This window comes from Rosa rugosa, chromosome 5 (genome assembly GCF_958449725.1).
Source record: "Rosa rugosa chromosome 5, drRosRugo1.1, whole genome shotgun sequence".
Classification (NCBI taxonomy): Eukaryota; Viridiplantae; Streptophyta; class Magnoliopsida; order Rosales; family Rosaceae; genus Rosa; species Rosa rugosa.
Genome location: NC_084824.1, coordinates 4,619,749 through 4,647,546, shown reverse-complemented (window position 1 = coordinate 4,647,546; position 27,798 = coordinate 4,619,749). Strand labels below are relative to the sequence as shown.

Below are 27,798 nucleotides of genomic sequence, written 5' to 3'. Positions count from 1 at the left end.
GCTTCCCTAGTTTCTTCTTGCCTATTACTTGAAGTATGATTTTCTCTACTTGCATCTTAGTTCCTCTAGTTGTACACCAATTGAGGTCTCTAGGCGACTAGGTTACTTTTCAAAGAGAGGAAAGTAGTGAGGATTTGTTTTCTTATTTTTAGGCTCAATAAGTGAGCGTATTTGTTAACAGTGAAGGTCACCTGTCTTTTGCTTGGCGGCTTGTGTCATTTATGATTTTGGTATAAGACAACATCTGATGTACGTGCTTTCTGACCATGGATAAGTAGTGAAATTAATTATCTAATCTTCAAAAAAAAAAAAAATTGTAAACTCAAAAAAGCAACAAGAAACTAGGAAGATCCATCCCTTCTGTGGTTGTCCATGTTGCAGCAACTATCGAAGAGGACTACAGGTCTAACAACCCAGCCAGTACCAACTTTCCTCCAGCTTACTTTGGTACCATTCGATGGAATGCTCCTCAGCCAGGTTTCTTAAAGCTCAACTTTGATGGTTCAGCTCTCAATAACACGCAGGCGGCTATCGGCTTCAATTCGTCTTAAGGGATCATGATGCTTCCCCAATCTTTGCGGGTTCCAGATCCATTGGCTATTCCTATGTTCCAGTTGCGGAAGGTAGTGTTGTCAGGGATGGCCTTTATCATGCTCTCATTCTAAATGTCAAGAAGCTTGAAGTTGAGGGTGACTCAAAACTAATCATTGAGGCCATCAACAAGAGATGCATTGTCCCTTGGCGCCTTTGAACTCTCATTAAAGACATTACTATTCTAGCAAGCCATTTTGAAGAAATTTCTTTCAAGCATGCCCCCCCCCCCCCCCCCCTAGGAAGCTAATTTCGTTGCCGATGTGATGATGTGATTTCCGGGCTTGGTCACTCCTCCAGCAGTCCGGTGACTTGGTCCAACAAACTCCCTCTCTCCGCTTTATCTGCCTTTAACTTTGACAAGTTTAGTTAGGGTTGTATTAGGGGCTTCCGTTTGTAATTTTCTTTTCCTCCTCAAAAAGAAACTAGGAAGATAATCTCTGTCTACTGCTTGGCGGGCCATGAGGAATTCGAAGAACCTATAGCTAGCCTAGTATATGTGAACCATGCATCCCTGATCATGTTGAGAACAGCTTCATGGCCGGTAGAGTATGCTTGGCTAGCTCTTAATCAGTGATGACCTCTCCTTTGGGACTCTCCCTTGTGAAGCTGGATCGCGGACTGTCATAAGTCATAGCAGCTCCCACCATGGAGTTGAAACTTGAAAGATCCAAATCAAACCAAAGCCTAGCTATAAATTGTGCTTGGCATAGATCTGAGCACCCCAATGGCCACTTTGAATTTGGTACTGGTAGACAAACTATTGCTCTCATGGATCACACGCTTGCACGATCTCTTGCCAAGGATGCTTGGAAAACTTGAAACGGAAGCTTCTGCATTCCATTCCATGCTTCACAAATCCTCTTCCGTTCCATACCCCTTTCTGCATGCAGAATTAGAAGGAAAAATGAATAATTACACAAACATGAAAAGTGTGAAGGAGACATGCATGCATAAAATCACTTAAAGATCTGTAGTGGCCAAATTATCCAAAAGCAAAGAACCGACCCATGTATTGATATGTAGACTCATATTTGACAAGAACATATGTAAGTTCTTCAAATCTAAGCAGATTTTCTATATTTGGAATATATATATATATATAATAAAACAACAATCAGTTGGAGTTCCCATGTAAAGAACTAAAAGAATAATGAGGTCAGCCGAAAAAGAGCTAGCAAGAATAAGTTGTTTCCATATTCGGCTAAGCTGTAAATATTAATTCTTCAGTCAGGGTTATATATATATATATATGTTCCTTCTGATGAGGAATCAAATCTACTAATCTATACAAATGCATTTATTTACAAGAACGAAAGAAAGGAGCTAGAGTGCTTGCTTGGTTGATCAGAGAGTCAAAATCCCCTGACAGATAGAGCAGAGAGCCCGCAGCACACAAATGTATGATCGAGCATGATAATCATCAGCTACTGCTCTTAAATTCACAGAGTCTATTTACAATTGCGTGTATGGGCTCTCGCTCTTCTGTCAGCCTCTTTAAAACTCGCTGATCTTCACTGAGAATACCAGATCTCAGTTTCTCATAGGTCATCGACCATCTATTATTAGTTTATGTACTTACCCATGCATCACTATGAACGATTAGCATTGGCCAGTCTGGTCCTTGGTGATGATGAGTGGGCCGGTTTTGGTTGGATATGGTTTTGACAGTTCCAGCTAACAGCCTAACACCCCAACCCAATGGGACAAGGTAATAGTGAAAGGAATAGCTAGGTTACGAACATATATGCCTATATGGTGGTGGTTGGTATTGGTTATGGCTCTGTTTGAGCTTCCGGTCAGAAAAGTCTACTGCCTTTCGTTGTCCCTATTCCCTATATTGTGGACCTTGTGGCAGTGTGGTACCTAATATTAGCTAGAAGAACATGCAAAACTGGACGGACAGCTCTGTGAGATATAATTACATAGTGAAAATGGAGACGGTCCCAAGATAAAAGCTTTTCAATGCACGATTGAGAGCAGCAACCACCAAGACAAAATTAGCTTTATTCATATTGAAGATGATCACTTTCAGTAGGCCTGGCATTTAAACCCGTAACCCGCAAATCCGTACGTTAAAAACCCGCACAAACCCGCCCGTTTATTAATTCGGGCTAAAAAAAGCCCGCACGCAAAAAATCCTCAAATTAACGGGTTTTGCGTGCTAAACCCGTTAACTCAAAACTCTTCCCAAAAACCCATTTCTAGCAAACTTTTAGGATTTTTTTATTTTTTTTTAAAATTTGATTTACTCTCAAACTTTATCTTATTCTAGCAAGCATTACCAAACGAGGCATTAATTGTAAAAATACGCGATGCTATGGTCTACTCCCGCGTGTGTGTGTATGTAGATCTTCAACTTTGAATTAGTAATCTTCTTGGAGGACTGCTTTATATATAGCACCTTATGACTATGGCTTCAGATCTAATACTACTTTGACTATGACAAATAGTTATTGCAGAGCCAATAGTTATCTTTTGAATGTTTGAATCTCTCTTTTCTGTTTGAATGGTAATTAATTGTATATTCTTGTTTCGTTCTTATAGGCAACTTAATTGTCTTTCAATGTCAAAAAAGCTACTTGCAGTGCCTTTTGATATAGTAATGTTGTTGTCAAAAAAATTATATACATAAGTCTTAACTGGTTCTAGTTGCTTTGATAAAAAGTAAAAAAAAAAAAAAAAAGTTTACGGGTCTTAACGGGTTCCAACGGATAACCCGCAAACCCGCCGAGTTTAGCCTGCGAAACCCGTTAAGCTAACGGGTTCTTATTGGGTCGGCCCGTTAAGTACCTGCACGGTACCCGTACGTTGCCGGGCCTAACTTTCAGAATAGAGAAAGATCTACTCCTCTAATGGTAGAGTCTGGTTGCTTGCAGGCGGTAATTTTGGTTGATAAGCAAGAGCTAATTTCTTGTGGTGCGCTGAAGGTAGTTTGGTTGCAGAAGTTAGAAACCTTGTTTCTCTCCTGAATATCTCTAAGATTTTACTACTTTGTAAATGTAATGCGGTTGCTCTTAAGATTACTAGTTTTATTAACAAGAGGTGGATAATTCTTTTGGTTACAGGAAAGGTTATTGAATGTACTAAACATCAGACGTTATTAACCCCAACTCTCCCAGTATCGGCGGGTATAATGTAATCTCACATTGTGCTCCCACTAATAATAATATGGCCGTGGGGCTTAGCCTTCCAACTTAACTAGATTTGAAAACTTCTTTTCGGTTTGGTTTGAAACCTTCTTTTTGGTCTGCAGAAGTTGGAAGCCTCCTTTCGCTGCAGAATGTTTCAAAGATTGATTATGGACCTTGTGAATGTAATGTAGACTTGTAGTTGTTCACAACAAAACAAAGGCCTACTTTTTTTTCTGATGACAAACGAAGGCCTACTTGACTCATGAAATGAATTGAAATGTCATTAGCTCTACTCTCATAGTGAATCTTACATTCACCACACCTCTAGAATCTTGCAATGCTATCACTTATGAGTTATGACATGTAAACGAACACTCGATAATTTGATGGATTTTGTTACAAAATATTTCGAGTTCAACTAAACACTTCTCATAAAGGGTCTATCAATTACATTACATGTATTCTATATTGAACTATGATAAATGCCCAAAGAGTTAAAGGCAAGACAAAAAAAATTTGAAAAAGAAAAATCAAAATAACTAAACTTCAAAATTGTTGTTAATTTGGCTTTCTCTTCTTCTGCAGTCTCTGCAACTTCTTCCATTTGAGGTAGATCTGATACGACAACCCAGAGAAGACCGTGACAACACAACCCCATTGCTTTGATGACAGGGGATTGCCACTGAGCAATGACGACACCACAATGCTCACAAACTTGCGGGTGGTGGTAATGGTGGTATTAGCCAGGGAACCAAATCTGCTTATGGTTAGGAAGATGAAATTCTGGCCAACTGCGCCACAGAGACAATAGAGAAAAATGTCCCATGCTGCTTCAGGATGCATCTTGCAGAATTGAACTGCCTCAAATCCGCTACCTCGCGGCCAGCCAAACATGTAGATCATGTTGTATATGGTACCCCATAGGTTCATGCCTAACATTATTTCCCAGGCACTTGTTTTTGGGTACCTGAACAATCCAAGACAATTAATGAAAAATTAACAAGGAATGAATTCTATATGGTTACACATCGACATAAAAGTCCAAAAATTTGTGCCTATAAAAAGAATATAATAGATGGATTGGCACCTAGATTCCCTCAAGCATTCTTAACAGAATGTCAACCAGTAAGAATAGATAAAGTTTTTCTCAAGGCATACCTTGCTGTTATTGAATCCTGAGTAGCATTTGTGAATCCATCAAAAGCAAGGTTAAGGAAGCATAGTCCATATCCAAGAGGTGCATTTGGGTGTGCCAACTTGCTAATGGTCTTTGAGCTAGTCTGAAATCGACCCAGACATGCATGAAAAGAGTATAAGAATAGAAACAGAAATTGCTAGAAGTTTTCACTAAGTATATCGAAGTTTGTTGAGAAAAGTTCTTCTGAAAAAAGAAAAAAACATCTCTCACCTTCAAGAGTGCAAACATGGATACCCCTCCAGCAACAAGGAGAGTACAAACATACTCAGGAAAGGTGTATCTTATGCCATAGACTAGAGTACCCATCAGCATCACTGCATTCAAGTAATAACCATTTATTAAGTCCTCTGTACAACTATATCTTCTTCATTTTTAATGCCAAAATCTCATACTCTGAAACGTATTTTGTAGCATGTTTGTTAAGGCATGCAAAAATCAATAACTCATACGTATCTGACCTGGAATCATTTTTGAGGATTTGGCCAGGACCTGCAAGTAACAAGAATAACATTATATGCAAAATCAACCAATCCATTTGACTGACATTAGTCCGAAATCATAAGAACTAATCACTAAAACAAAGGTGTCTACAAATCTACCCCTATCCTCACTATAACAACCAATTCAAACAAATATTAACTCAACTAACATTATCCAAAATGTGAAAATGATAACGAGGTTGGCTACATGAACCTTTTGTTCCAATCTAATCGCAAATCCTCAACCTAATTTTGTTTGTCCTATTTCATTTCCTACCCCCAGATTGCATACACAATAAACAAAATATGCACACATGACGATCATCTGCTTTTCCAACAAGGCCACACTCATTATACCCTAAAGAAATTCAAACTAAGCATACTAGAGCTAATAAAGCTAGGCGTTTAGCAGATTGGCATTGCAAACAATCTAAACTTCTATCTATAGCCATATTCTCCTACATTACGCAACGTGTAGCGGCTACATTACTCAAAAAGAGAATCGGCAAACACACCTGGGCCGGGTAGCTGATATACTTCAAAGCTTCGATTCCCATAGCCGGTCCAATCGTATTAGTAATCCCTGCACTCCAGTACGTCCACAAAGGCGCACCGCCAGCATTACTGCTGGACCAAATCTTCAACACTGTTTACACAAACCCCACAGTCTAGCTCAAATCCTCCAAATCACAACAAAAAAGAGGGATTGAATTAGGTATATAGAAACTCACTTGTATATGACCAGATTAAACAGACCACATTTTGGGCCAAGTTCAGGAACGAAAGATGCTCGAACCTAATCCCATCCGGACCGAACCGCTTGGTGGACCTAAGCAAATATTACAAACAGTACAAATTTTATGACCAATTGGAATTACGAGCTTGAAATTCCGAAAATCAGTGCGTGATCTGCGGAATCAAAATCGAAGAAAAGGAACTTACAGAGTTTCCTGAAGAACACCTTGGTAGATATAAGCGGCCCAGATACCGGCGACGCAGAAGGCCAAGACGATGACACGCCGGAGCCCCGACCCGTGAGCCTCCATTGTGAATGTGGCCGGAAATATCCGTCGGGATCCGGCCGAGTTTACTAAGAGAATTGGGGCAGATTTGAGAGAAAGAGAGGCAGCGGGAGATGGAAGCTAGGAGAAAATTACCGAAATGAATATTTTGTTTGTGCCTAACTGCCACAATTCCGCAAGAGTCGTTGGTATAAGAAGAGCGCCAAAGCTACGTGGGTTGTTCTACGTGGAGGTTCCTTATTGGGCGTGTGACTCTGAGTCGCGATTTTCATTGGCTGCACAAACGCGGACCTTTCTGAAAAAGAGAGAAGAAAAAAGAAAAAGAAAAAAAAAAAGAGTTCGTTGAAAGTGCATCGAGAGATTTATTTGCGAGGCCTCTATTCTTTTTTTTTTTTTTTTGAGAAAAGACGTCAAGCTTTTATTGATGAAATTTAGTTCATACAATGGATAGCAACATAGTTGCTAAGAATGGGTGGAATCAAACCACTCCAAGATAGATCAAAACTTGAATGGAGAGCTAACTTAGCAAGCATAAGAGCTGCAGAATTAGACTCTCGATATACATGAGTAAGATAAGACCCTGGCAAAGAAGCTAGTAGAAAAGAAACATCGTCCACAATCCTCCCATAACCTGAATCATCCTCCTCATTTGACGTAGTATCCTTGACCAATTTCTGGCAATCAGACTCAAAAATAATAGGAGCCAAATTGTGACTAACTGCAAACTGACAAGCCAACCTAGCAGCAAATGCTTCCGCCATAATTGGAAAAGTAACATTAGAAACCTTCTTACAGCAACCACCCACTATCAAACCTGCAGAATCCCTAATGATCACACCAAGACCACCACAGCGAGATTGCAAATCAAAAGCAGCATCAAGGTTAGCCTTAAGCCACCCAATTGGAGGAGTAGTCCATGGCCTAGCTATCCTACCTACAGTACGTTGTTGAGGCCACTCCATATGTTTATAAATAATATGTTGGGAGGAAAAAAGATGCCTCACATGTCCAGGAGAGGATAGCTTTCCTTGCCAAACCCTCCTATTTCTTTCCTTCCAAATAGACCAAATTCCCCATAACAGCAAGGAGAATGACTCCTTTGTTAGCAAACCAAAGCAAGATTCCAACCAATCCAAGCACGAAACTCCTGATTGATTAGTGAAAATTCTTTCTAGCCCTGGGCACATGCTTAGAGTATCCTTGACAAAAGGACAATCTCTACTAACATGCTCAGTTGTTTCAACATCACAATTGCATAGGTAACAACCATCATCAATAAACACATGCTTTTTACGGAGTTGAGAAATAGTAGGAAGAATGAAGGAACAAACTCTCCAAGCATGAACTTTAATCTTTCCAGGAACCTTGGCTGTCCAAATACCTTTCCACAATCCAGACACGCCCCCAGCACCTGAGGTTGAAGTTGGAGCATGAATCCATTCAAAAGCCTGAAGATAAGCTGATTTTCTAGTGAAAAGAGCTTTAGCATCGAAATGCCACACAAGTCTATCAGAAACAGTTCTCGAGCTCAAAGGAATAGCTAAAATCAACTCCGCATCTACCGGATCAAATAAATTATTCACAATATCAACATTCCAACAAGAGGATGTAATCAACTCACTAACCCATGTCGAGGAAGTATTCTGCCGGAATAAAGGCTTGAAAAGAGAAGGCCTAGGTATCCAAGGATCTTCCCAAATCCGAATAGAAGAACCATCGCCCACTTGCCATCTAAGTCCCCTCAATAAAATCATCTTAGCCTCCATAATTCCTCTCCAACACGTAGAAGATCCAGTGACAGATGCAGACCAAAAATCACCAGTAGGAAAGTATCGAGCTTTAAACAGTCTAGCAACCATGGAGTGAGGAAACTTTAGAATGCGCCAACCCTGCTTAGCCAGTAAAGCTAAATTATGAGCATAAAGATCACGGAACCCCATACCTCCTTGCTCCTTCGGTTTACATAAACGATCCCATGCCAACCAATGAATTTTCCTAGTCTCTTGTTTGCTACCCCACCAAAACTTAGCACACATTTGATGTAGAGAAGCACAAAAACCTTTTGGAAGTAGAAAGCAGCTCATTGAATAAGAGGGTAAAGCTTGAGCAACAACTCTTATTAATAAGTCCTTCCCAGCACCACTAAGCATTTTACTCTGCCAACCCTCAAGCTTCTTACTAAGCCGCTCTTTAATGAAAGCAAAAGTCGCAGTTTTATTACGCCCCACGTAAGTGGGAAGACCCAGATACTTCTCGTGTTGATCAACAATCACAACACCCAAAGAACTAGCAATAGAAGATTGTAAAACTGGATTCACCATTTTACTGAAAACAATACTGCTCTTACCAAAGTTGACAAGCTGACCAGAAGCCTTCTCATAATCTTTAAGAACCGATTTAATGTGGATACATTCACTCTCGGAAGCAACACCAAATAGTAAACTGTCATCAGCAAATAATAGGTGATGAATAACCGGCGCATTATCACAAATCTGCACCCCCTTCAAAAGGCCCTGAGCTGCTTTCCTTTCTAACAGAGTAGAAAACACTTCAGCGCATAACAAGAACAGATATGGAGAAAGCGGATCACCCTGTCGGAGACCTCTAGTAGGAGTTAGATAACCCATTGGCTTCCCATTGATCAGAAAAGAATATCTAACCGTACTGACACACTGCATTATAATGCGGACCCAGGATACAGCAAACCCAAGTCGCAACAAAACAGCTTCCAAAAACTCCCATTCCATTCTGTCATAAGCCTTGCTCATATCAAGTTTCAGCGACATAACACCCTCAGACGTAGAACAATTATGTAAATAATGGGACACCTCATTAGCAATGAGCGTGTTATCAGTAATAAGCCTGCCATGGATAAAAGCACTCTGAAAAGGAGATATAAGCTGAGAAAGAATCTTCTTGAGCCTGTTGGCAATCACTTTAGAGCAAATCTTGTATAAAACACTACACAAAGCTATCGGTCTCAAATCCGACACTTGAACCGGATTTTTCACTTTTGGGATAAGACAAATATGTGTAAAATTAACCGCACCTAGCAGAGTGCCAGAGTGCAAAAAATGTTGAACGGCATCAACCACATCAGAACCAATAAAATCCCAATAATGCTGAAAGAATAAAGGAGGCATACCATCCGGCCCTGGGGATTTCGTTGGATACATCTGAAATAGAGCTTCCCGTATTTCCAAAGCCGAATAGTCTGCACACAACTCTAGATTCATCTCCGCCGTTACTTTAGGTTCTAAAAGGTCAACAATGGACCTCATATGTGCATGATCAACCTCAGCAGCTTGGAACATATTGGAAAAATAATTCAGAACAACCTCTTCCATACCAGCATCAGTGTCCTGCCATCCTCCCAACTCATCAAATAAACCTTGTAATCTATTCTTCACCCTTCTATTTGAAGCCTTACGGTGGAAGTACTTAGTATTGCCATCCCCATCCCTCAACCAAGTAACTTTAGCTCGCTGCTTCCAATAGGCATGCTCTTGGTTCAACAACCCATCTAGCTTACAAGAAAGTTATGTGCTCTCCTGTTGGTTAACTGTATTAAGAGGTAACTGCATTAGGGTTTGCAGCCTACTACGCAAAGCTTCAATATCTCTACCTCTATTGCCATAGTTCACACGCTGCCAAGAGTTGAGGGCAAAACGTGTGTTCCTGATTTTCTGAACCACTTGGAACATGGGATAACCTCCCGAGTTATGTCTCCACCCCTCCCGTACAGCCTCTTTGCTGTCCTCATTTTGAGTCCAGAGGCTCTCAAATTTGAACCGCTTTGAGCCAGAAGAAACTAAAGGACCCGACCTCTGAAGTAACCCAAGCAAAATAGGAACATGATCTCCATGAATTGGAGGCATGTTCAAGACACGAGCAGCAGGAAAGATATCTAACAAAGAGATGGAAGCTACCCCTCTATCAAGCCGACTACGAATCCCAGCACCCTTCCAAGTGAATACAGATCCAAAAAAACCCAGGTCTCCTAGCTCACAGTAGGTTAAGGTATCCCGAAAGGCCTGCATTTGACTTTCCCGACGACGTTCGCCGCCCTCCTTCTCATAAGCGTGGAGGAGTTCATTAAAATCTCCCACCACGACCCATGGCAGCTGCGATTCATCACACAATCCACGCAGCAGAGACCAAGTCTGATGTCGTAAAGCAGTAGAAGGATGGCCATAGAATCCGGTCAGACGCCATCGCAAACCTGACCCATCAGTTTCGTGAATCTCCAAATCGATATGGTGCATCGACTTGGACCGGAAACGCACCTCCAATCCATCAATCCAAAACATAGCCAGACCACCAGATTGTCCTGCCGACCACACCGCTTCACAATTCAACATCCCCAACTCAAATCGGAGATTATTCATATACTCAGGATCATGAACTTTCGTCTCACTGACGAAGACAAACGCCGGCTTCTTCTGGTGAACTAACCGACGCAGAGCTTGGACCGCAGCACTACTGTTGAGGCCTCTACAGTTCCACGCTAAAATCTCCATGAGATCGCGCAGAAAATTGCCAAAAACCCTAATCCTAGAACAACTGACGAAACCCTAGGACAGAGAGTTTTGCGTAACAAAAAAATATTAAGTACTGTTGTAATTCAATTTTAGGCCTCTATTCTATTAGCTCACTGGTGCAGTAGTGACCTCCAACAATGGAGATGCACCGGAGGTAACTATCCCTAATAGTATATGTATTAATATCAATCGGACAAATTGATATTGAAATAAAATTTATCAATAATTTAGTACTCGTAAGACTTTGTTGTCAAAGTGGTATTTCCATCTATATTTTTATAAAAAGTGCACATGTAACGGCCATTTAGTTCATTTTAATGTATCATTTTTTTTTTATCAATATTTTAATGTATCATCTTAGGGATGAGAAAAAAGAAAAAAGTTTTTAGTTACTATTTTGATTTGATTGATGAAACTATATATGCATATTGAAAATTTACCTCCCCTCCAAATTTTTGTTATTCTGTCAATTTGAGTATATAGTTCAATACAAATTGCTTTTGCAAAATAAAAAAATTCGACTTTTCTCTCTGGTAGGGTTTTCTCTCTAGCAGGGAAACTAATCGAGTTCCGATCTGTGATGGCGGCGGAGGATGCCATCGTCCACCTAGCTGGGGGCGAGGATGCAATCCAAGATCATTTTTTCTATGTATGTGGCCGGTTGATGTCTCAGAAACGCGTGCGGCTTCAGTCGTTTTCGGCAGCGATTTCCGGCATATGGGGTTTGAAAGAATGGGTTTTGATCCGTGAGGAAGAAGGGGGGATTTTTGTTTTCCAGTTCAAGGAACAGGAGACGAAGGATTACGTTCTAAATGGCGGGTCTTGGTTCTTTAACAATTTCATGCTTCTCTTGGCGGATTATGATGAAATCCATGATCTGGAAGAGGTATCGCTGACTTCATGGAGGTTTGGGTGGCGGTGAAGGGGTTGCGCATGGTCATGCGCAATGATCCCTCCCTAACCCTACTTGGGAACGCTTTGGGGAGCTTTGTGCAGTATGATCAGGCTGCATTGCAGAGGAAGGATCCTGTGCAAAGAGGAAGGAGAAAGTACTTGTTTAGGGTTCAATAAAACAAGACATTCTGGACTCAAGCCTTTGCATTAGGGGTAATTTCTATATGTTTTTCTAAGACGTTTCTAGTTGATATTTGTACCACAATTGCGTGCTTGGCATATTAGACTAGATGAATATTTTTTTCTTACAAGGCGAGATTATTCTTGCGTAGTTTTAAGCTTGTTGTTCAGCGAGCGTCTCTTTAGATCTCAATGAGTTTAGTCGTGGCTTAGATGGGTTATCCAGTTTGTCCCGGAACCTTATGTAAACTCTGTTAGACTCTGACCTGTTTTCATGGATTGATTATTAATAAAATCAACCCTATATATATATATATATATTCTAAAGATCATGATTTACCAGTAGTTAAATTAAGAAATAGAATAGAAATTGTGCATGGTTTGACGAATTGGAATGTGCCATGGGAACACACGTGGATCATTAGGAAACATGCTAACCTTGTTAAAACTATTTTTATTTTTATTTTTTAATCTTCTATATCATAAACTCACTATTCATAGAGCATGATTTTTATAACATTTTTCAACTAACGGACTACCTGAACCTCGGATAAATTTTTCTAAATGAATTTTAGTGTTTTATGACTTTGAAAAAATCTTTTTTAAAATTACCTCATGAATTTTGAGTCTTGTTAGTTCGAGAAGCATTTAAAAATCATTATTTGAGGATGAAAAATAATTTTGAGATAAAATAAGAATATGTGATTTTAGTCAAAATTCGTGTGCTATAGATAGAAATCATGATCTTGAAAAAGTTTTAAATTTTTTCTTTATTTTTAAATTTTATTTGATCCAACTTCTATGAAGTTGGCACATGAATTGCAGTTAAATTATCAGTTTTAATTGTTTTCTAATTTCTTAGCTTAAGAATAAATGACCCATGTTTTATTTGTCGTTGTACTCTTTGGTCCTCATGATTGAAATCGGCAGCTCAACTTCGTAGTTTTTAAATTGATGCTTATGATTCCCGATTTTCATGAGCGAGTGTATTGTACACTATGTAATGTACTATTAATATTGAGGTTTAACCTTAGTGCAATAAAGATTTATGTTCTAACAAAAAAAAGAAATAGATACTTCCTAAGACTCAAATAAAAATAAGGGAGAATATCACAAATGGTCATTCAACTTTTACCTATTCGATACTTTAGTCACTCACTTTTTAAATATATCACTTTGGTCACTCAACTTGAATTCTTTGGTTCACTTTAGTCACTTCATTAATTTTTTTCATTAAAAAATTTTATTTGCCACAATATTAATAATATTTTTGTCCAACCAATTGTGAAAAATTGATAAATCTGTATTACAACGATTGGGAGAAGTGATTAAAGTGATATAATGTGACCAAAGTGATATATTTGAAAATTAAGTGACCAAAGTGTCGAATGAGTCATAATTGAGTGATCATTTGTGGAATTCTGCATAAAAATAAACCAAGAAGAATAAGTCCAACTTATACTTGGGGCCAGGTGCAGCGCTGAGGCGGGGTACATACTCGAGGAGGCCTCCGATCAAGTAAAGTATAATATGTACTAACTTATATAAGACAGAAAACACTTATATTATCTAACATGTTAGCTTACCTGGTTGAGGAGCCGAATTTCTACAATTTGGGTTCATGGTTCGACCCTTGGGGACTTCCTTTCTTTTTTAAATATTTTCCTACGATTTTCAGTCTTAATTTGTTTTTTTTTTTTTTTAAGTTTTTGTTGTTGTTCTTCTCATTTTCTGAATATATATTTTTTTCTCTTTTATATAATACATCCAACCCCTTCAAATTAGTTAGTTCTGAAATTTACTATTTTGAGAAAAAAATAAACTTTATTAATTCGTTATATGTGTCATTTTATCTTAATAAGTTTTTTTTTTTTTTCTAACTACATTAAGGCAATAATTATTAATTAAAATTTTTGCACAAAGACTCTTAAAATTTAGGACCGGCCCTGCCTGGGGGTCATGTAGCCAACCCAACTTCCAATCTATTGATGATGTACATGACTACATGACTATGCTGCCAAATCGATTGAAGCTAGCTAGTACAACTCTATCTTATGGAACAAGAGTCTTTGACACTCAGGCATAACATCCTCAAATATCTCGCTAGTTGCTTATTGTCGAAACAAACGTGACCTAAGAAATTTTTTTTTTTTTTTTTTTTTTTTTGGGCCGTGACCACTTACCCGATTTTAGGCTAAAAATAGCCCATTTACTCCACAAAGAGTTTTTTAACCTCATTTACCCAATCCAACAGTGTTTGACAGTATTGCCCTCATTTTAATTGATAAATTACACTCATATCTATCTCTCTCTCTCATCCCTCCGATCTGCGTTTTCTCCCTCCTCCTCCTCCTCCTCTCTCTCTCTCTCCTCGCAACGTGCCCGTTGCCGCGCTCCACAGAGGCCGGACGACGCCGCAGAGGCCGGAGACGACGCCACAGAGGCCGGACGACGCCGCATAGGCTGAAGACGACGCCTCAGAGGCCGCAGATCGAGGACTCTGTTGAGATCGGACGGCGACAAGCACGGTCGATTTCATTGACCGGGCTTCTGGTCGATTTCGGCGATCTGAGCTTTCCGTTCTGCGGCGCCGATTGGAGAAGCAGCATCCACTCCTGAAGACGACAAAGCAGCTTTGGTCGCCCTACCTCGCCGGAGTCCAACACCTGGTAGGCGAGAAACGCGTCCGGTCTTGATGTGCCCAGATCATTTTTCTGGGTGCCCAAATTAGTTTTTTTTTTAAAAGTAAAATAAGGGGCAGAAGGAAAGAAAAAAGAAAAAAAAATGTTTTGAATGTCAATTGGAGGCCAATAGAGAGAAGTTAAATGTCTATTGGGGGCAATAGACGTCTAAAAATCACATTACTGGGGGGCAATAATATTTCTATTGCCCCCCAATAGACCAACATAGTACACTACATTTCCACACTATAAACACAAATAAACGTATCAGCTATCAAAAACATAATTCCCACAAATAATAACATAGAGTCAATAGATTATTGGGGGAATAACATAGAGTCAATAGATTATCGGGGGGCAATAATATGTCTATTGCCCCCCAATAGACCAACATAGTACACTACAATTCCACTCTATAAACACAAATAAACGTATCAGCTATCAAAAACATAATTCCCACAAATAATAACATAGAGTTAATAGATTATTGGGGGGCAATAATCTGTCTATTGGGGGCAATAATCTGATTATTGGGGGGCAATAATATGATTACTGAGGGCAATAATATGGTTACTGAGTATTATTGAGGGGCAATAAATTCATACGCCGGAATCCCGACACCAGTCCGGTAGCCGGATTCCGGTCACCGGTCGGCGGCCGGCCACTGGTCACCGGAGTCGGGCAAGGTGGAGGATGATTTCTCCCTCTAAGTGAGAAAGAAGGAGAGGGCAAAAAGGTCCCAGAAATTAATAAAAAAGAATTAATTGGGTATCAGGGAAATAATCCCTTAGAGTGTTTTGGGTAAACGGGGTTAAAAAACAGTTAGTGGAGCAAGTGGGCAATTTTTAAGCAGAAATTGGATAAATGATCATTTTCCCTTTTTTTTTTTATAAGAGAAAGAGTTACAACACAAAACTAAATAAAAAGGCTATAAGGACTACAAGAGTTAAGTAAATCAAAATTATTAGCTAGAGACACTAATGTAGGCAAACTAGCGGAACATCATCGATCAGGATTGACGAAATGTCCCAAACATTGCTAAAAAATTAGTTTTTTTTTTTAATCGATATTTTGCTAAAAAAATTAGTTGCAAAATTAACAAAGATGTGCTCGAAAGTCTTGCTTATTGACGAGACAAACGGGACCTAAGGTCGTGGTACGTGGAGAGCCTAGTTACTACATTTGTCGAGGTGGTCAACTTGACTCGGAAGTAGCGACACTTGGGCAAAACGACGTCGACATTGAGTAGTGCCGGCTGTGCCGCGTTGCTTGGGTTGACGATCGATCAACTAGACTTGTCGAATACGCAAGGACCACAACTGCATGTCGTTGTTACTTGCTGCCCGGAGAGGGATGCAAGAGAGGAGGAGACCCCATGAATTGACACCAATTCTCACTATCATCACATGTCGTATCATTATCATTCATTCATATTCATGTCGTAGGTGGAATCAACGCTGCAGACTGATTGGCGGCCCAGTAGCATTGGCTTCAGGTGAAGGTTGTTAATCTTTCGTACACGCTCCCATCGTCTCCCACTTACTCTCGATCTCTTTACTTTTCTACGACGAAGATAAGCGTCGTCGTTTTAGATAAAGGAGTAGCCTCGCAGAGCCATCATAGAAATTAGAAAGCCAGACTTTATACGTATAGGGCCGGGTCTAAACTAATTGTTAATTTTTTTTTTTTGTTCCAGAAGGGGCAATCAGCCCAGAAAAAACAAAACAAAAAAGAAACTAGCCAGCAGCTCTGGCATTGAAACTCCTTGCAATAGTAGCTCCAGTAATGTCATCTAAGAGAGCTTCAGTGATCAGGGCTGGGGGATCATGCAGGATGCAGATTCCTTTCTAAACTAATTGTTAATTAATAAGCGATTAAACGCAGTTGATTAATTTACAATAATTAATTAAGGTTGCGTAATCCTTTCTTAAATCACTAATTAAATAAACTTGACAACAATTTTGATTTACCTCTCATTCAAATCCTACACTAATCCAGTGTTAATCACACCAGTGTTGACAGCTTATATAGTAATGTGGGATGTGTATAAACATATGGCATCTTGACCGATTCGTTAAGCCATCTCATATTCTCTTGGACATGTACTTTATTTCGATGTTAGTTTATCTTTTTCTTTAACGTATCAATACGACCTGCTTGAAAACTAAAATACACACATATATATATACATAATACATGACGGACGCGAATTAATCCAGTGTATAATGTGTTTAATTGACATCAAGTACGGTGTATAATGTGTTTAATTGACGATGTGATAAAATAGTACGTCTTTCTAAATGTACCCACCAAATATCTAAGTAAACCCAGCAAATTTTTTACACCTAGAAAATATATAAAATCTATAACTACACCCATCAAATTTTCCTATAATACCTTTTTTTTAATTATACCCAACAAAACTCATACACCCAGCAAAACGCATACATCCTGATGAAGAATATCAAACACCCAGCAGACTCCCCAATGTTGTCAATAAGTCAATTAATGAATTGAAGAAGGGTACTCTTAAACTGCAAGTCTCTTCGTAGGCCTTCACGTACAGTTCCTTGCCCCAATTCTCTCTTAACATAATTGACTTCTTTTTTTTTTAATTAAACCCAACAAAATTCATACACCCAACAAAACGCATACATCCTAATGAAGAATATCAAACACCCAGCAGGCTCCCCAATGTTGTCAATCAGTCAATTAATGAATTGAAGAAGGGGACTCTTAAACTGCAAGTCTCTTCGTAGGCCTTCACAGTTCCTTGCCCCAATTCTCTCTTAACATAATTGACAGAAATGCTTTAGATTAGGTACACGGCTTTTTCCTTTAGATTTGTTTTTTGTTAGGTTTCGTTTTTTAGTGATCTAACAAAGTAAAGGATCACGATTATAACATCAGTATATGGTAGAATTTTCATTCGTGTTGTTGAGTTATAATTCTATTATATATGTTGAATAACGTTGAACATGAGAACCAAGAACAATGTATAACATGAGGTGTTCCAACCCCAAATCCAATTTCACGAATATAACTAGAATTTTCATTCGTGTGGGTGTGTGTGTATAAATATATATATGTTCTTGTTATTCAACATGAGAAACATTTTTGAAAACATGCTTAAATTTGCGATAAACTTCACATTATGTTGGAGAACAAGGGTTTGTTGGGTGTTTTGTATTATTTGTCAAGGTATATGTGCTTTGCTGGGTGTTTGATATTCTTCGTCGGTGTCTATGGGTTTTGCTAGGTTTAATTAAAGAAAATGGTATTATAGGAAAACTTGCTGGATGTAGTTAGAGACTTTATACATTTTCTAGGTGTAAAAAATTTGCTGGGTACATTTAGAAAGACCCTAATCATGAATTTAAAACTTTTTTTCTAACTAGTTCCGTACACGAAAATTTGTGAGTGAGTTGTGACTTATTAACTAATTAACCCTAAAAATCATCTTCTAGATCTAGATCATCCACATAACCTAGTGGCAACAAAGATTGGCACTTGATTAATCCCCACTTTGCTAGAGGAACACCCACTTCGATCATATCATTGAATTTGACTAGAATGCTTACAAACTCGGCAAATTAAGGTCTAAAGGTGGTGGATTTAATTAGAAACACCATTTGCTCCACCAAAGTAGTCTCCCTTTTGATCGTGAAGGGCCAAGTCAATATCATCTTGAAGAAGAAGAAGAATTTCTTAAACAGAATTTGTTCGCAAGCAAAAGATAGAATATTTTAGTTAGTTTTCTAATAAAAATCTCCACTCATAATAATAGAAAAATGTTATGGAACCTTTTGCCCTAGAACCTTTTGACTTGATTAATTTCCTAATCCAAGTTTCATGTGTGAAAAGGGCTCGCGCAGGGCCCATGCCTAGGCTTTTAGTCAAGGCATCACAAATTCTACGCTAGTGATATTTTATTTCAATTTGCCCACATGCCTCATCAATTCTCGAGAGATCTTTTTGTTCCCCCTTACCCGATAAGCCAAAAATGACGTATTTCCTTCGTTATACCCCTGCAAGGAATTTTTTTTTTTTGAACAAACCCCTGCAAGGAATTTTAGGTTCAATTAATCAGAATTATTGACTTTGTCTTTCCAATATTAGATGGAATCCATCTACGCACGAGTGATTTGAACTGCCTAATAATTTTATTTGACAATTATTTTGTTCATAAGAGAATAAAATTATGCTAGATGACACCTCATAGGTCATCGTATATCTCACTCATTATTTCTTATCATGTCTATCTTTACATAAAATATCATTGTTTATAACTTAGTTAAATTTACTTAATTAGGAGAATGCTTGAGATCCCAAAAAATTATACCAAAACTCATTACCAAATGATGTGGCACCTGCTATGTCATCAATTTTGGTTCTAAGATGGTGATGATATGGAAATAATACAATTAACAATTTTATGCTTCTCCTTAAATTAAAAAAAAAAAACAAGATAAGATTAAACCTAGACCATTAATTATCTTCTTCCTTATACATTTGAGCATCCACTCATGCTTCGCTGTTCTTGCATCCACTCTTGCTTCACCCTAGCTTCTTGACCGGAGCATGAAAAAGTGCTAGAACTTTTGCCTTTGTTGTCAGATGAATTAATTAAAAGCCATCCAAACTTACCAAAGTTCATTTCTCCTTCTCTTACTCCCTCTCTTTTCATGATTTCCTCGAGACATTTGAACTTTAAAAATTTGAATTAAAGAATCAATTGGAGATTGGGCTATATGCAGTGCCAACAATTGGAGATCGTGTTATGTCTGCAGTTAATTGTGACTTATTGGCTATTGGCCTGACCATATTTGTTGATAGAAGATCCTTGTTGCTTTGTCATCTAGAGTTTGGGGGTACCCAAGGAGTGTTGATTAATAGGCCCCAATAGTCTTATTGGAAGAAAAAGGTCCTCCAAAAATATCATGCAAGACAGGTGAATAAGGTGAGTGAAATGAGTGAAACATTGAAAATGGAGAAAAAAGCCTCACCCGACCAACTAGATCTACATCTGATGGTAGATGATCTCCTCTCGATGAGGATGGCGGCCATATATAGGACTTTGCAATGGTTTTAGGTTTTCTTGATTTTTAATTTTTTGATAAAGAAAAAATTAGTAGAGAAAGTCCATGTTAGCAATTTGTTTGATGAGTTGGCACCTGCCACATCATTCGGTATATGAATTTGGTATAAATATTTGGTGTCTCTAGCACTACTCTTTACTTAATTTACTTGATATTCTTTTTTGTAATCTATTACTATTTCGGCAATTATTCAATTTTCTTTAATGTAAAGACTAAATTTATACATTTTAAATTTATTTTAAAAGCACCCTACAAATTCATTCATTTTTTTTTTTTTTGAAAGAAAATGAAAGTTCTATTGATAATAAGAAATATTACAAATGAGAATATAGGAACTACATCAAATTGAAAGGAAAAAAATAAGACAAGTTGCAACAAGGCATATCGGGAAAAAAAAAAAAAAAAATTTTTGAAATAAAAAAAAATATATATTAACATCACATAGTTTCTACGGGAAAGAAGGGCATCTCGGTAATTGCGAGAAACCAATATTGAGTCATCAAAAAACCAAACTACAAGTCCCCGGAAGCTGACGTCACTGGCGAGCGCGTAGCCACGCTTTTGTCGTGACTCCCACCAATTCTGCGCTCCGCATTTCTTCTCTGTTTCCCACATTCCTATTATTCCCATTCCCACCTTCACCGCTCTTTCTTCCTCCTCTTTTTTCCATCTTGGGTTCTCTGAGAAACCAAGCAATTCTATCTCAGAAATCCATAAGCAACACTCAGCTACAGTAGTAGGATTCAGATTTTGGTTACCACGTACTGTTGGATTGTTTTGCATCGAAGTTGAGGGCAGCAGAGAAAGAAGAGAGCTTCTTGTTCTTGGGAGCAGCAGCAGCAAATGGGCAACTGTTTAGATTCTTCTGCTAAAGTTGACACAGCTCAGAGCTGTCTTGGTACTTCAGGTAAGCTAACAATTTCTTTACTACGTACCGCCTGTGTTCTTGGATATGGCGGGTGTTCTTATGCTTCTTCTGCCGTTTGGTTTGGTTTAAAGTTGTGGACTTTAGTGGGTTCGGATCGATTTTTAGTCTTTTGACAAAGTGTTATACCTTTTTGGGTCCTGGGTTTGCTCAGGTAGTTTCAGATTTTAATTTCATTAGCTTCATGCATCAATTCTGTGCAAGATGGAACAACCTTTTTCCTTTTGAAGTGAATTAATAGTTTTCAGTTTTGGGCAAATTAATGAGGTTCCCTTTTTTGGCTAAGAATTTGTGTTTTTATTCTTCCCGTTTTAGCAAGATGAGCTTTACACTTTTAAGGTAAGTTTAATTTAGCTAATAATAAGTTCTCGGTGTTTTTTTGCTGAAACGGGTCAATTTGTGAAAAGGGTTTTGATATTTACAATGATCATGTGAACAAGATGACACGCTATGCTCTCTAGAAGCAAAGACTTCAGTAATAATTGTGGTTCTAAGGGAAAAGGTATGGTGGTCCTTAGTAGTGATCACGGATCAAATATGCTTGATTTAAAGTGTTTTGTAAGCCAGGCAACTTGTACCTCGGTTTGAGATTAGCCGATAACTCAAAACTACGTACCTTGATTTGCAAGTTTACATGTAAACTTAATCATTGAGTTTGTTCGGTTTGTTGATTATGAATTAGTTTGCAAAAGTGTCATCATCGTCTAGAAGATTGGTACTATGTATGACAATTCTTCAGGAATGCTCTAAGTGGTTTTAGGTTAGAGATTGGTTGAGCTTAATTTCTTCTTTTCAGATTGGTATCGTCACTGCTTATGCCCTTAATTACCCACTACTTTTTTCTCCTGTCAGCGTCGGGGACTTCCAAAAATTCCAGCAAAACCAGTCCCTCATCAGCTGCTCCCTCCACCTTGACCATTTCATCATATAGTGAAAAGAGCAATGGTTCAAGTCTTCCTACCCCAAGGACTGAAGGTGAAATATTGTCTTCTCCAAATCTAAACCCGTTCTCATTCACTGAGCTAAGGAATGCCACCAGGAACTTTCGCCCTGACAGTCTTCTCGGCGAGGGAGGATTTGGTTATGTCTTCAAAGGATGGATTAATGAAACCACGTTTACAGCTGCAAAGCCAGGGTCAGGAATGGTTGTAGCCGTCAAGAAGCTCAAACCTGAAGGTTTCCAAGGTCACAAGGAGTGGTTGGTACGTATCACTTGCAACAATTTTTTTTTTTTTTCCTGTGCAACTTTTGCTTTGCTTATTTACTGATAGCCACCCAATTTCAGACAGAAGTTAATTATCTTGGCCAACTCTATCATCCAAATCTTGTTAAGCTTATTGGGTACTGCTTGGAAGGTGAAAACCGACTATTGGTGTATGAGTTCATGCCAAAAGGAAGCTTAGAGAATCATCTATTCAGAAGTAAGTTATGTTTATGGGGCATTTTTTTTTTGTTCAGCTTCTCATTGCTCTTTTAGTTGCCAATAACAAGAAGGAAAAAAAAAAAAAAAACGAGTAAAGGTTGCATTTTCAATGCCTAGAAACTACTTTTGGCTTTGAGAAGGGTTTGTAACATTGAACTTTTATCTTTGTTTCTCAGGAGGGCCACAACCACTTTCATGGGGAATAAGAATGAAAGTCGCCATAGGTGCTGCCAGGGGGCTAAAATTTCTTCATGAAGCCGAATCACAAGTTATTTATCGTGATTTTAAGGCTTCCAATATTTTACTTGATGCGGTATGTAGAATAGAAAGCTCAAGATTTCATATCTTTGGCAGGTGTCTTATGTATAAAAATCTTATGATTAAATAGTATAAATTATTAACCTTATTGGTGCATGGCCGTTTTTCAGGAATTCAATGCGAAACTTTCTGATTTTGGCCTGGCCAAGGCGGGTCCCACGGGTGACAGGACCCATGTTTCTACTCAAGTCATGGGTACTCAAGGCTATGCAGCACCTGAATATGTTGCTACAGGTCAGTTTGTGTCTAATATTAAGTATCATTTGGTATTTGTCTCTGTTATATTGCCATATCTTAAACATCTTTTGAGTCACTCTATGCCTTCCCAAGGAAAAATGATTTTACGAATGCTAAGTATTTGTTTTGCATTTTAATAAATGAGAGAAGTTTGCATTGAGGTGTCACTTTTTTCGCCGAGGCAATAAGAGAATGATGATTCTCTGGACCTAAATGACTAAATCTGAATATTTGGATATCCTCATCCATCTACTCCAAATGTTGAAAAAGAAAAAGTTAATCCTTTTGAATTGCATATGAGAATTGGATGGTACAACTTTTTGTTCGTTCCAACAATTGCCATTAAGATTTTTGGTGGGAATTCTGTTAAGACAGGCCTTGTATTTTATATGCAAACGATTGTTGTAGAGGATATGATGCATGGAATCTTGAGTATTTGGATTCATTATGTTCAAAACACGTAATGCTTCCGTAGGTTGGTTTCTGACTTGTGCTTTGTTTAACAGGTCGATTGACTGCTAAAAGTGACGTTTATAGTTTTGGGGTTGTATTGTTGGAACTATTGTCTGGACGGCGAGCTGTTGATAAAACAAAAGTTGGCGTGGAGCAGAATCTTGTAGACTGGACAAAACCATATTTGGGTGACAAAAGAAAACTATTTCGGATTATGGATACCAAGTTGGAGGGTCAATATCCTCAGAAATCAGCCTATACAGCTGCTACTCTGGCTTTACAGTGCCTAAGCCCAGAATCTAAACAAAGGCCTACAATGTCAACAGTTTTAGCAACACTGGAACAACTTGATGCCCCCAAAACTGCTGCCAGAATCTCTCAATCAGAGCAGCAGGGAGTTCCTCTTCATCACCACAGGTCCCCAATGCGACATCACCGTTCCCCTTTAAATTTAACACCCAGTGCATCTCCATTGCCATCGCACCGGCCGTCTGCATGTGTTCATTGAACGCAGTTTTCTTTCTGGAAATTACTCATTTGATTCCATATTTTGTTTACATAGAATCAAGTTTGGGTCTGTATTTATCACACTTTTCAGTTAGTCTGAGGATGTATATTGCTGCCCCTAATTTCTGAATATATGCACAGCCTTTTTGTGGTGGTAATGTGGTAATCTCTGTCTTTATTATAGTTGTGTAAAAAGTTAGCTATCAGTTTAAGTTGCACTCTGTACTATCCCTGCCAATCAGTTTATCGATTCTCTAGTGGATAGCAATATAAGAGATCATATCTCTTTCATCGTGTTTTTGTGCAATACTGTACTTGAAAGTATAAGACACTTTTTCTACTTGCATATAACGATTCCTTTACTCGTGTACAACTTTTCTCCTTGTATATTGATTCAGATAGGAACCGTTTCAGTTGCCTTCATGCATTATGGGAAGACAGACAGCATTATCAAAGACATGATGAGCTTACTTTGTCTGACATCCATTTCGTCTAGGTAAAAGTATTTTGTATGGAGGAGGGCATGGGGTAAATGTAGGAGTATGGTACGAGTTCGGAGTACTGCTGCTGCTTGTATTTTCTTGTAAGTCCTTCAACTCAGCTACAACTTCAGTCATTGTTGGTCTGCTCTTGGGGTTTGAAGCAAGGCAGTGGAGGATGAGTTCCGCAAACTTTTGAGCCTCTTTCTTTGGGTAGTTCCTTCCCAGTCTCTGGTCAATCACTTGATGCAGTTGTTGCTTGTTGCAAAGATATGGTCCAGCCCACTGTATAAGATCTCCGGCCATCCCATCTGAATATTTCTTCACGGCACAGCAGCCTGATAAAATCTCCAACAGCACCACTCCAAAGCTGTACACATCGGTTTTCAGCGTTACCTGTCCTGTAAAATGAAGAACACATCAACCAGCTGCTTGTACACATCAGTTGCACGCAAGAACTTTTTCTATGAATTGGGGAGTGGCTGAATACCAGTTCCTATGTATTCCGGTGCAATATAGCCTTTGGTGCCAAGAATCCTTGTCATTATGCGGTCCTGGTCACAGAGAGGTCCATACCTAGCCAGGCCAAAATCTGATAGCTTAGCATTGAAGTCCTGCAATATTAGTCGTGAGGTTCTAGTTACAATCATGAAGAGCTTAATTTAAAAGTGACAGAAAGCCGGCCTCACATCATCCAACAGGACATTGGAAGCTTTCAAATCTCTATGAATGACCGGCGTGCCATGATTGTGAAGAGAATCTAGGGCCTTAGCTAACCCCATTGCTACATTAATTCTTCTGCTCCAATCTAACTGCGGCGCATTCTCTGCAGTTTAAGCCAAATCAACTCACATACCTAATCCCTGTCTTCGTATGCTTATTTCTAAGACGAGAGTCTTACTGATCTGAACTCTTACCTGCCAGTAGTTGAGTCTCCAAGCTTCCTTTGCTCATGTACTCATAAACCAACATCCTGTGCCCACCGTCATGGCAGTAGCCTAGTAGCTTCACTATGTTGGGATGGTTTAGTTTGCCCATGAATTTGATTTCATTCTGCAGCAGGCATACAATTAGGTAACGTAAATCTCATTTTACAGATTAAGAGAGATATGTCTGAAAAGCCTGACCTCCCATTGTTCATGGCCTTGTGTCCCGGTCTTTCTGAGCCTTTTGATGGCAATTGCGAGTCCCTCATTTGGTTTTGCCGCAGAGTCCATAGTGCAGTAACTCACATACCCTTTATATACATCACCAAATCCGCCTTGCCCGATTAAATTTTTGCTGCTAAATTTGCGCGTGGCCACTTTCAAGTCACTGTAACAAAAGCAGCGTAGCTTGCAGTTGTAGTAAGCATGAAACACTCCATCATTCATGTTCACTCCCTCAATATTAGAACTCCCAGCTTTTCGAGCAATTCGGTAACCACGCCTTTTCTCTCTGCTAGGCTTCTCTGCACCCACGGAATACATGTAACCATGTTAATCAAGCTAGAAAACAAACTCTACATATAGTATGTAATATTGTTAATAAGATACACACACACACACACACACACACACACCTATATCTGTGTTTGAAGCAACATGTGTGATCTCTTGAAGTGGGGATCTCTGTTTTTCACGCTTCGTTTCTGTAGTAACCGAATGCATATAAATAAAGAATTTCTATTAGCATACAAAGGTTTATGTTCTCAAGGAGAAGAAACTGAGGAAATCGATACACACAAGAAGCACATATTACCTCCCACAGAAGTTGAGGAAACAGTTGAAGTAGTTCTGTCTCCAACTGTTGTTCTATTAACTTTCTTGGATCGATGAGAACCGCCTTTACCAATTAAAAGAGTAAGAGTATTTCAGCTTATTACCAGGTATTCAAAATTTCTGAATCAAAGACCCCGTATAAGAATTTCGAAAAATGCAAACCAGTAGGAGTTTGAGAAATAACGGGAACCGGAGAGTTTGGCTCTTGAAGATGTTTCCTGCAACAATTTCCCATGTTGATGATATGTATTGATATTTATGATGACAGAAGAAGAACCCAGAATTAACCAAGAGACTTATACTAAGTAACTAAGATTAAGGTGATAGAGGAAACAGAGAGAGATTGTGATCATAATGAACATGCATATATAGTACTGAGCAGGACAGTATTAGTTAAGTTAGTGGGAATTATAAGCAGGAGCAACCAAAGGCGTAAAACCTTGAAATAGCCGATTTGGTGTTTTCTTCTAGGTATAAAACTCTACGAGGGTACGTTTTTGAATGTTCAATAAGGACAATGCAACAGTATTTCGATGATTATTTTGTAGCTTCAGTTAGAATCTATGAAATATATTAATTCACAATTCTCTTATGATAGCTCTGTATAACAATAGCTTAGATTGATGGGGATGAATCTCATTATGTGTTCCAAGCATACTGGTTGATTTGGAACCGCTTGGCGCTTGCGCTACCATAATATTAGTTTATGCTCTCTTTGGTTACATTAATCTTATTCCAATTCCTCATCCTTCCTATTTTATAATGCTTTTTCACAGCTGGGAGAGGTAGTCGGGCCGCAACTTCTCAGGGGGCAATCTAGCTGGAGATCGGAGAAGAAACAAAAGCCAGGCCCTTGTTATCTTGTAAGTAGCAAGAGGCTAATTATAGTAAGGTTGACCGAGTTGACCACAATTATTGATCTTGATTCTCTCTCCATTTTGGTTTTTCGATCTTCCAAGTTGGTTGTGTTTTTTGTGTTAGTGCTCTTGTTTTTTTTGCACTGTGCATTTTTCTGGTTTTGGGCTCGACATCTTCTTGTTCGTGCCTCGCTGGGCTTGTTTGGTTTCATTTTAGGACCTCATTTTAGACCCAAAGAAAAAGAGGAAAAACATAGATATGGTCTTCAACGCTTCACTGGCGCCGAATTAAACGCGGGGTCTGCGAAATGTTATAGTCTCATTAATGCCCTAGGTAGTTCGACCTCAATGACAAGGCAAGGTGTTGGCACTTTGCTTATGGCAAATCCGTAAATTAGTAGTTATTCTGAGGGTCCTTTTGGGAGCTGGCCATCATTTACGTCAGCTCATATGGCTGCAATTTGAACCTTCTGACACGTGCCCAAGGAATACTTTGTTTCAATAAATACCCTAGATAGTTCGACACTATTACAATATTGCCATCCAATTATGGCCAAATTCGTAAATAATTTGGGAATCTATGGGCTTCTTTTGGGAAGGGGAACTGTTTTTTTTTTTTTTTGTTAATGTTAGAAACCGAAGGCTCTAATTACCGTAAAGAATGAGAGAGAGAGAGCGAGACACAAGAAGTATAGTGGTTCGTCTCCCGCCTTAGTGGGAGACTACGTCCACTTGAATATTGTACTATGTGTAAGGGGATTACAAAGTGTGTAATGAGATGATGTTTAAGTGGGAGGATGAGTCCCTTTTATAGGTAAGGGAACCCCTCTCATTTACATTTTCTTAGATGTGGGATGTCAAACCACTATTCTAATATTAGAAAACATGTTTGTGAAGATAACTTGGCAAGGCCGGGAAAGTTGCTTCCCGGCGACGTATTGGCCGCTTCCGACCACCGTGGCGTAGCTTGAGTGTCGAGGTACGAGATGTATATCGTGGTCGGGTCCCACCATGGCTTGT

General features: G+C 38.9%; 3 protein-coding genes across 4 annotated transcripts; 1 reads left to right on the top strand and 2 right to left on the bottom strand.

Annotated features, from left to right (window-relative positions):
* Positions 1-4,089: 4,089 nt before the first annotated feature.
* On the bottom strand, positions 4,090-6,594 carry LOC133712149 (UDP-galactose/UDP-glucose transporter 3). The gene is made up of 7 exons (XM_062138236.1): positions 6,345-6,594; positions 6,134-6,231; positions 5,918-6,048; positions 5,382-5,412; positions 5,134-5,237; positions 4,884-5,005; positions 4,090-4,692 (listed from the first exon to the last, which is right to left on the bottom strand). Exons 1-7 carry the CDS (start codon positions 6,446-6,448, stop codon positions 4,284-4,286), a joined length of 999 nt encoding a protein of 332 aa, XP_061994220.1. The 5' UTR covers positions 6,449-6,594; the 3' UTR covers positions 4,090-4,283.
* Positions 6,595-20,416: 13,822 nt separating this feature from the next.
* On the top strand, positions 20,417-23,900 carry LOC133708263 (probable serine/threonine-protein kinase PBL3). Its single transcript, XM_062133726.1, has 6 exons — positions 20,417-20,726; positions 21,597-21,946; positions 22,030-22,165; positions 22,344-22,480; positions 22,596-22,719; positions 23,229-23,900. The coding sequence occupies exons 1-6, from the start codon at positions 20,663-20,665 to the stop codon at positions 23,681-23,683; spliced, it is 1,266 nt and encodes a 421-aa protein (XP_061989710.1). The 5' UTR covers positions 20,417-20,662; the 3' UTR covers positions 23,684-23,900.
* A 104-nt stretch (positions 23,901-24,004) lies between these two features.
* Positions 24,005-26,391, bottom strand: LOC133708262 (probable serine/threonine-protein kinase PBL18). Of its 2 annotated transcripts, none has more exons than XM_062133724.1 (8): positions 26,084-26,363; positions 25,902-25,985; positions 25,723-25,791; positions 25,289-25,611; positions 25,079-25,214; positions 24,851-24,987; positions 24,652-24,775; positions 24,005-24,562 (listed from the first exon to the last, which is right to left on the bottom strand). In XM_062133724.1, the coding sequence occupies exons 1-8, from the start codon at positions 26,154-26,156 to the stop codon at positions 24,150-24,152; spliced, it is 1,359 nt and encodes a 452-aa protein (XP_061989708.1). In that variant the 5' UTR covers positions 26,157-26,363; the 3' UTR covers positions 24,005-24,149. The 2 variants fall into 2 exon arrangements, with proteins under 2 accessions (XP_061989708.1, XP_061989709.1); XM_062133725.1 differs by having other exon boundaries at positions 24,264-24,557; positions 26,084-26,391.
* Positions 26,392-27,798: the final 1,407 nt, after the last annotated feature.

Coding starts and splice junctions, on each gene's coding strand:
- LOC133712149 (XM_062138236.1), bottom strand. CDS start 6,448: ATGGAGGCTCACGGGTCGGGGCTCCGGCGTGTCATCGTCTTGGCCTTC. Junction 5,238..5,381: donor ATCCTCAAAAATGATTCCAG/GTCAGATACGTA, acceptor ACTTGAATGCAG/TGATGCTGATGGGTACTCTA. Junction 4,693..4,883: donor CAGGATTCAATAACAGCAAG/GTATGCCTTGAG, acceptor TGGATTGTTCAG/GTACCCAAAAACAAGTGCCT.
- LOC133708263 (XM_062133726.1), top strand. CDS start 20,663: ATGGGCAACTGTTTAGATTCTTCTGCTAAAGTTGACACAGCTCAGAGC. Junction 20,727..21,596: donor GAGCTGTCTTGGTACTTCAG/GTAAGCTAACAA, acceptor TTCTCCTGTCAG/CGTCGGGGACTTCCAAAAAT. Junction 21,947..22,029: donor AAGGTCACAAGGAGTGGTTG/GTACGTATCACT, acceptor ACCCAATTTCAG/ACAGAAGTTAATTATCTTGG.
- LOC133708262 (XM_062133724.1), bottom strand. CDS start 26,156: ATGGGAAATTGTTGCAGGAAACATCTTCAAGAGCCAAACTCTCCGGTT. Junction 25,792..25,901: donor TTCCTCAACTTCTGTGGGAG/GTAATATGTGCT, acceptor CGGTTACTACAG/AAACGAAGCGTGAAAAACAG. Junction 24,563..24,651: donor ACCGGAATACATAGGAACTG/GTATTCAGCCAC, acceptor TTCATTTTACAG/GACAGGTAACGCTGAAAACC.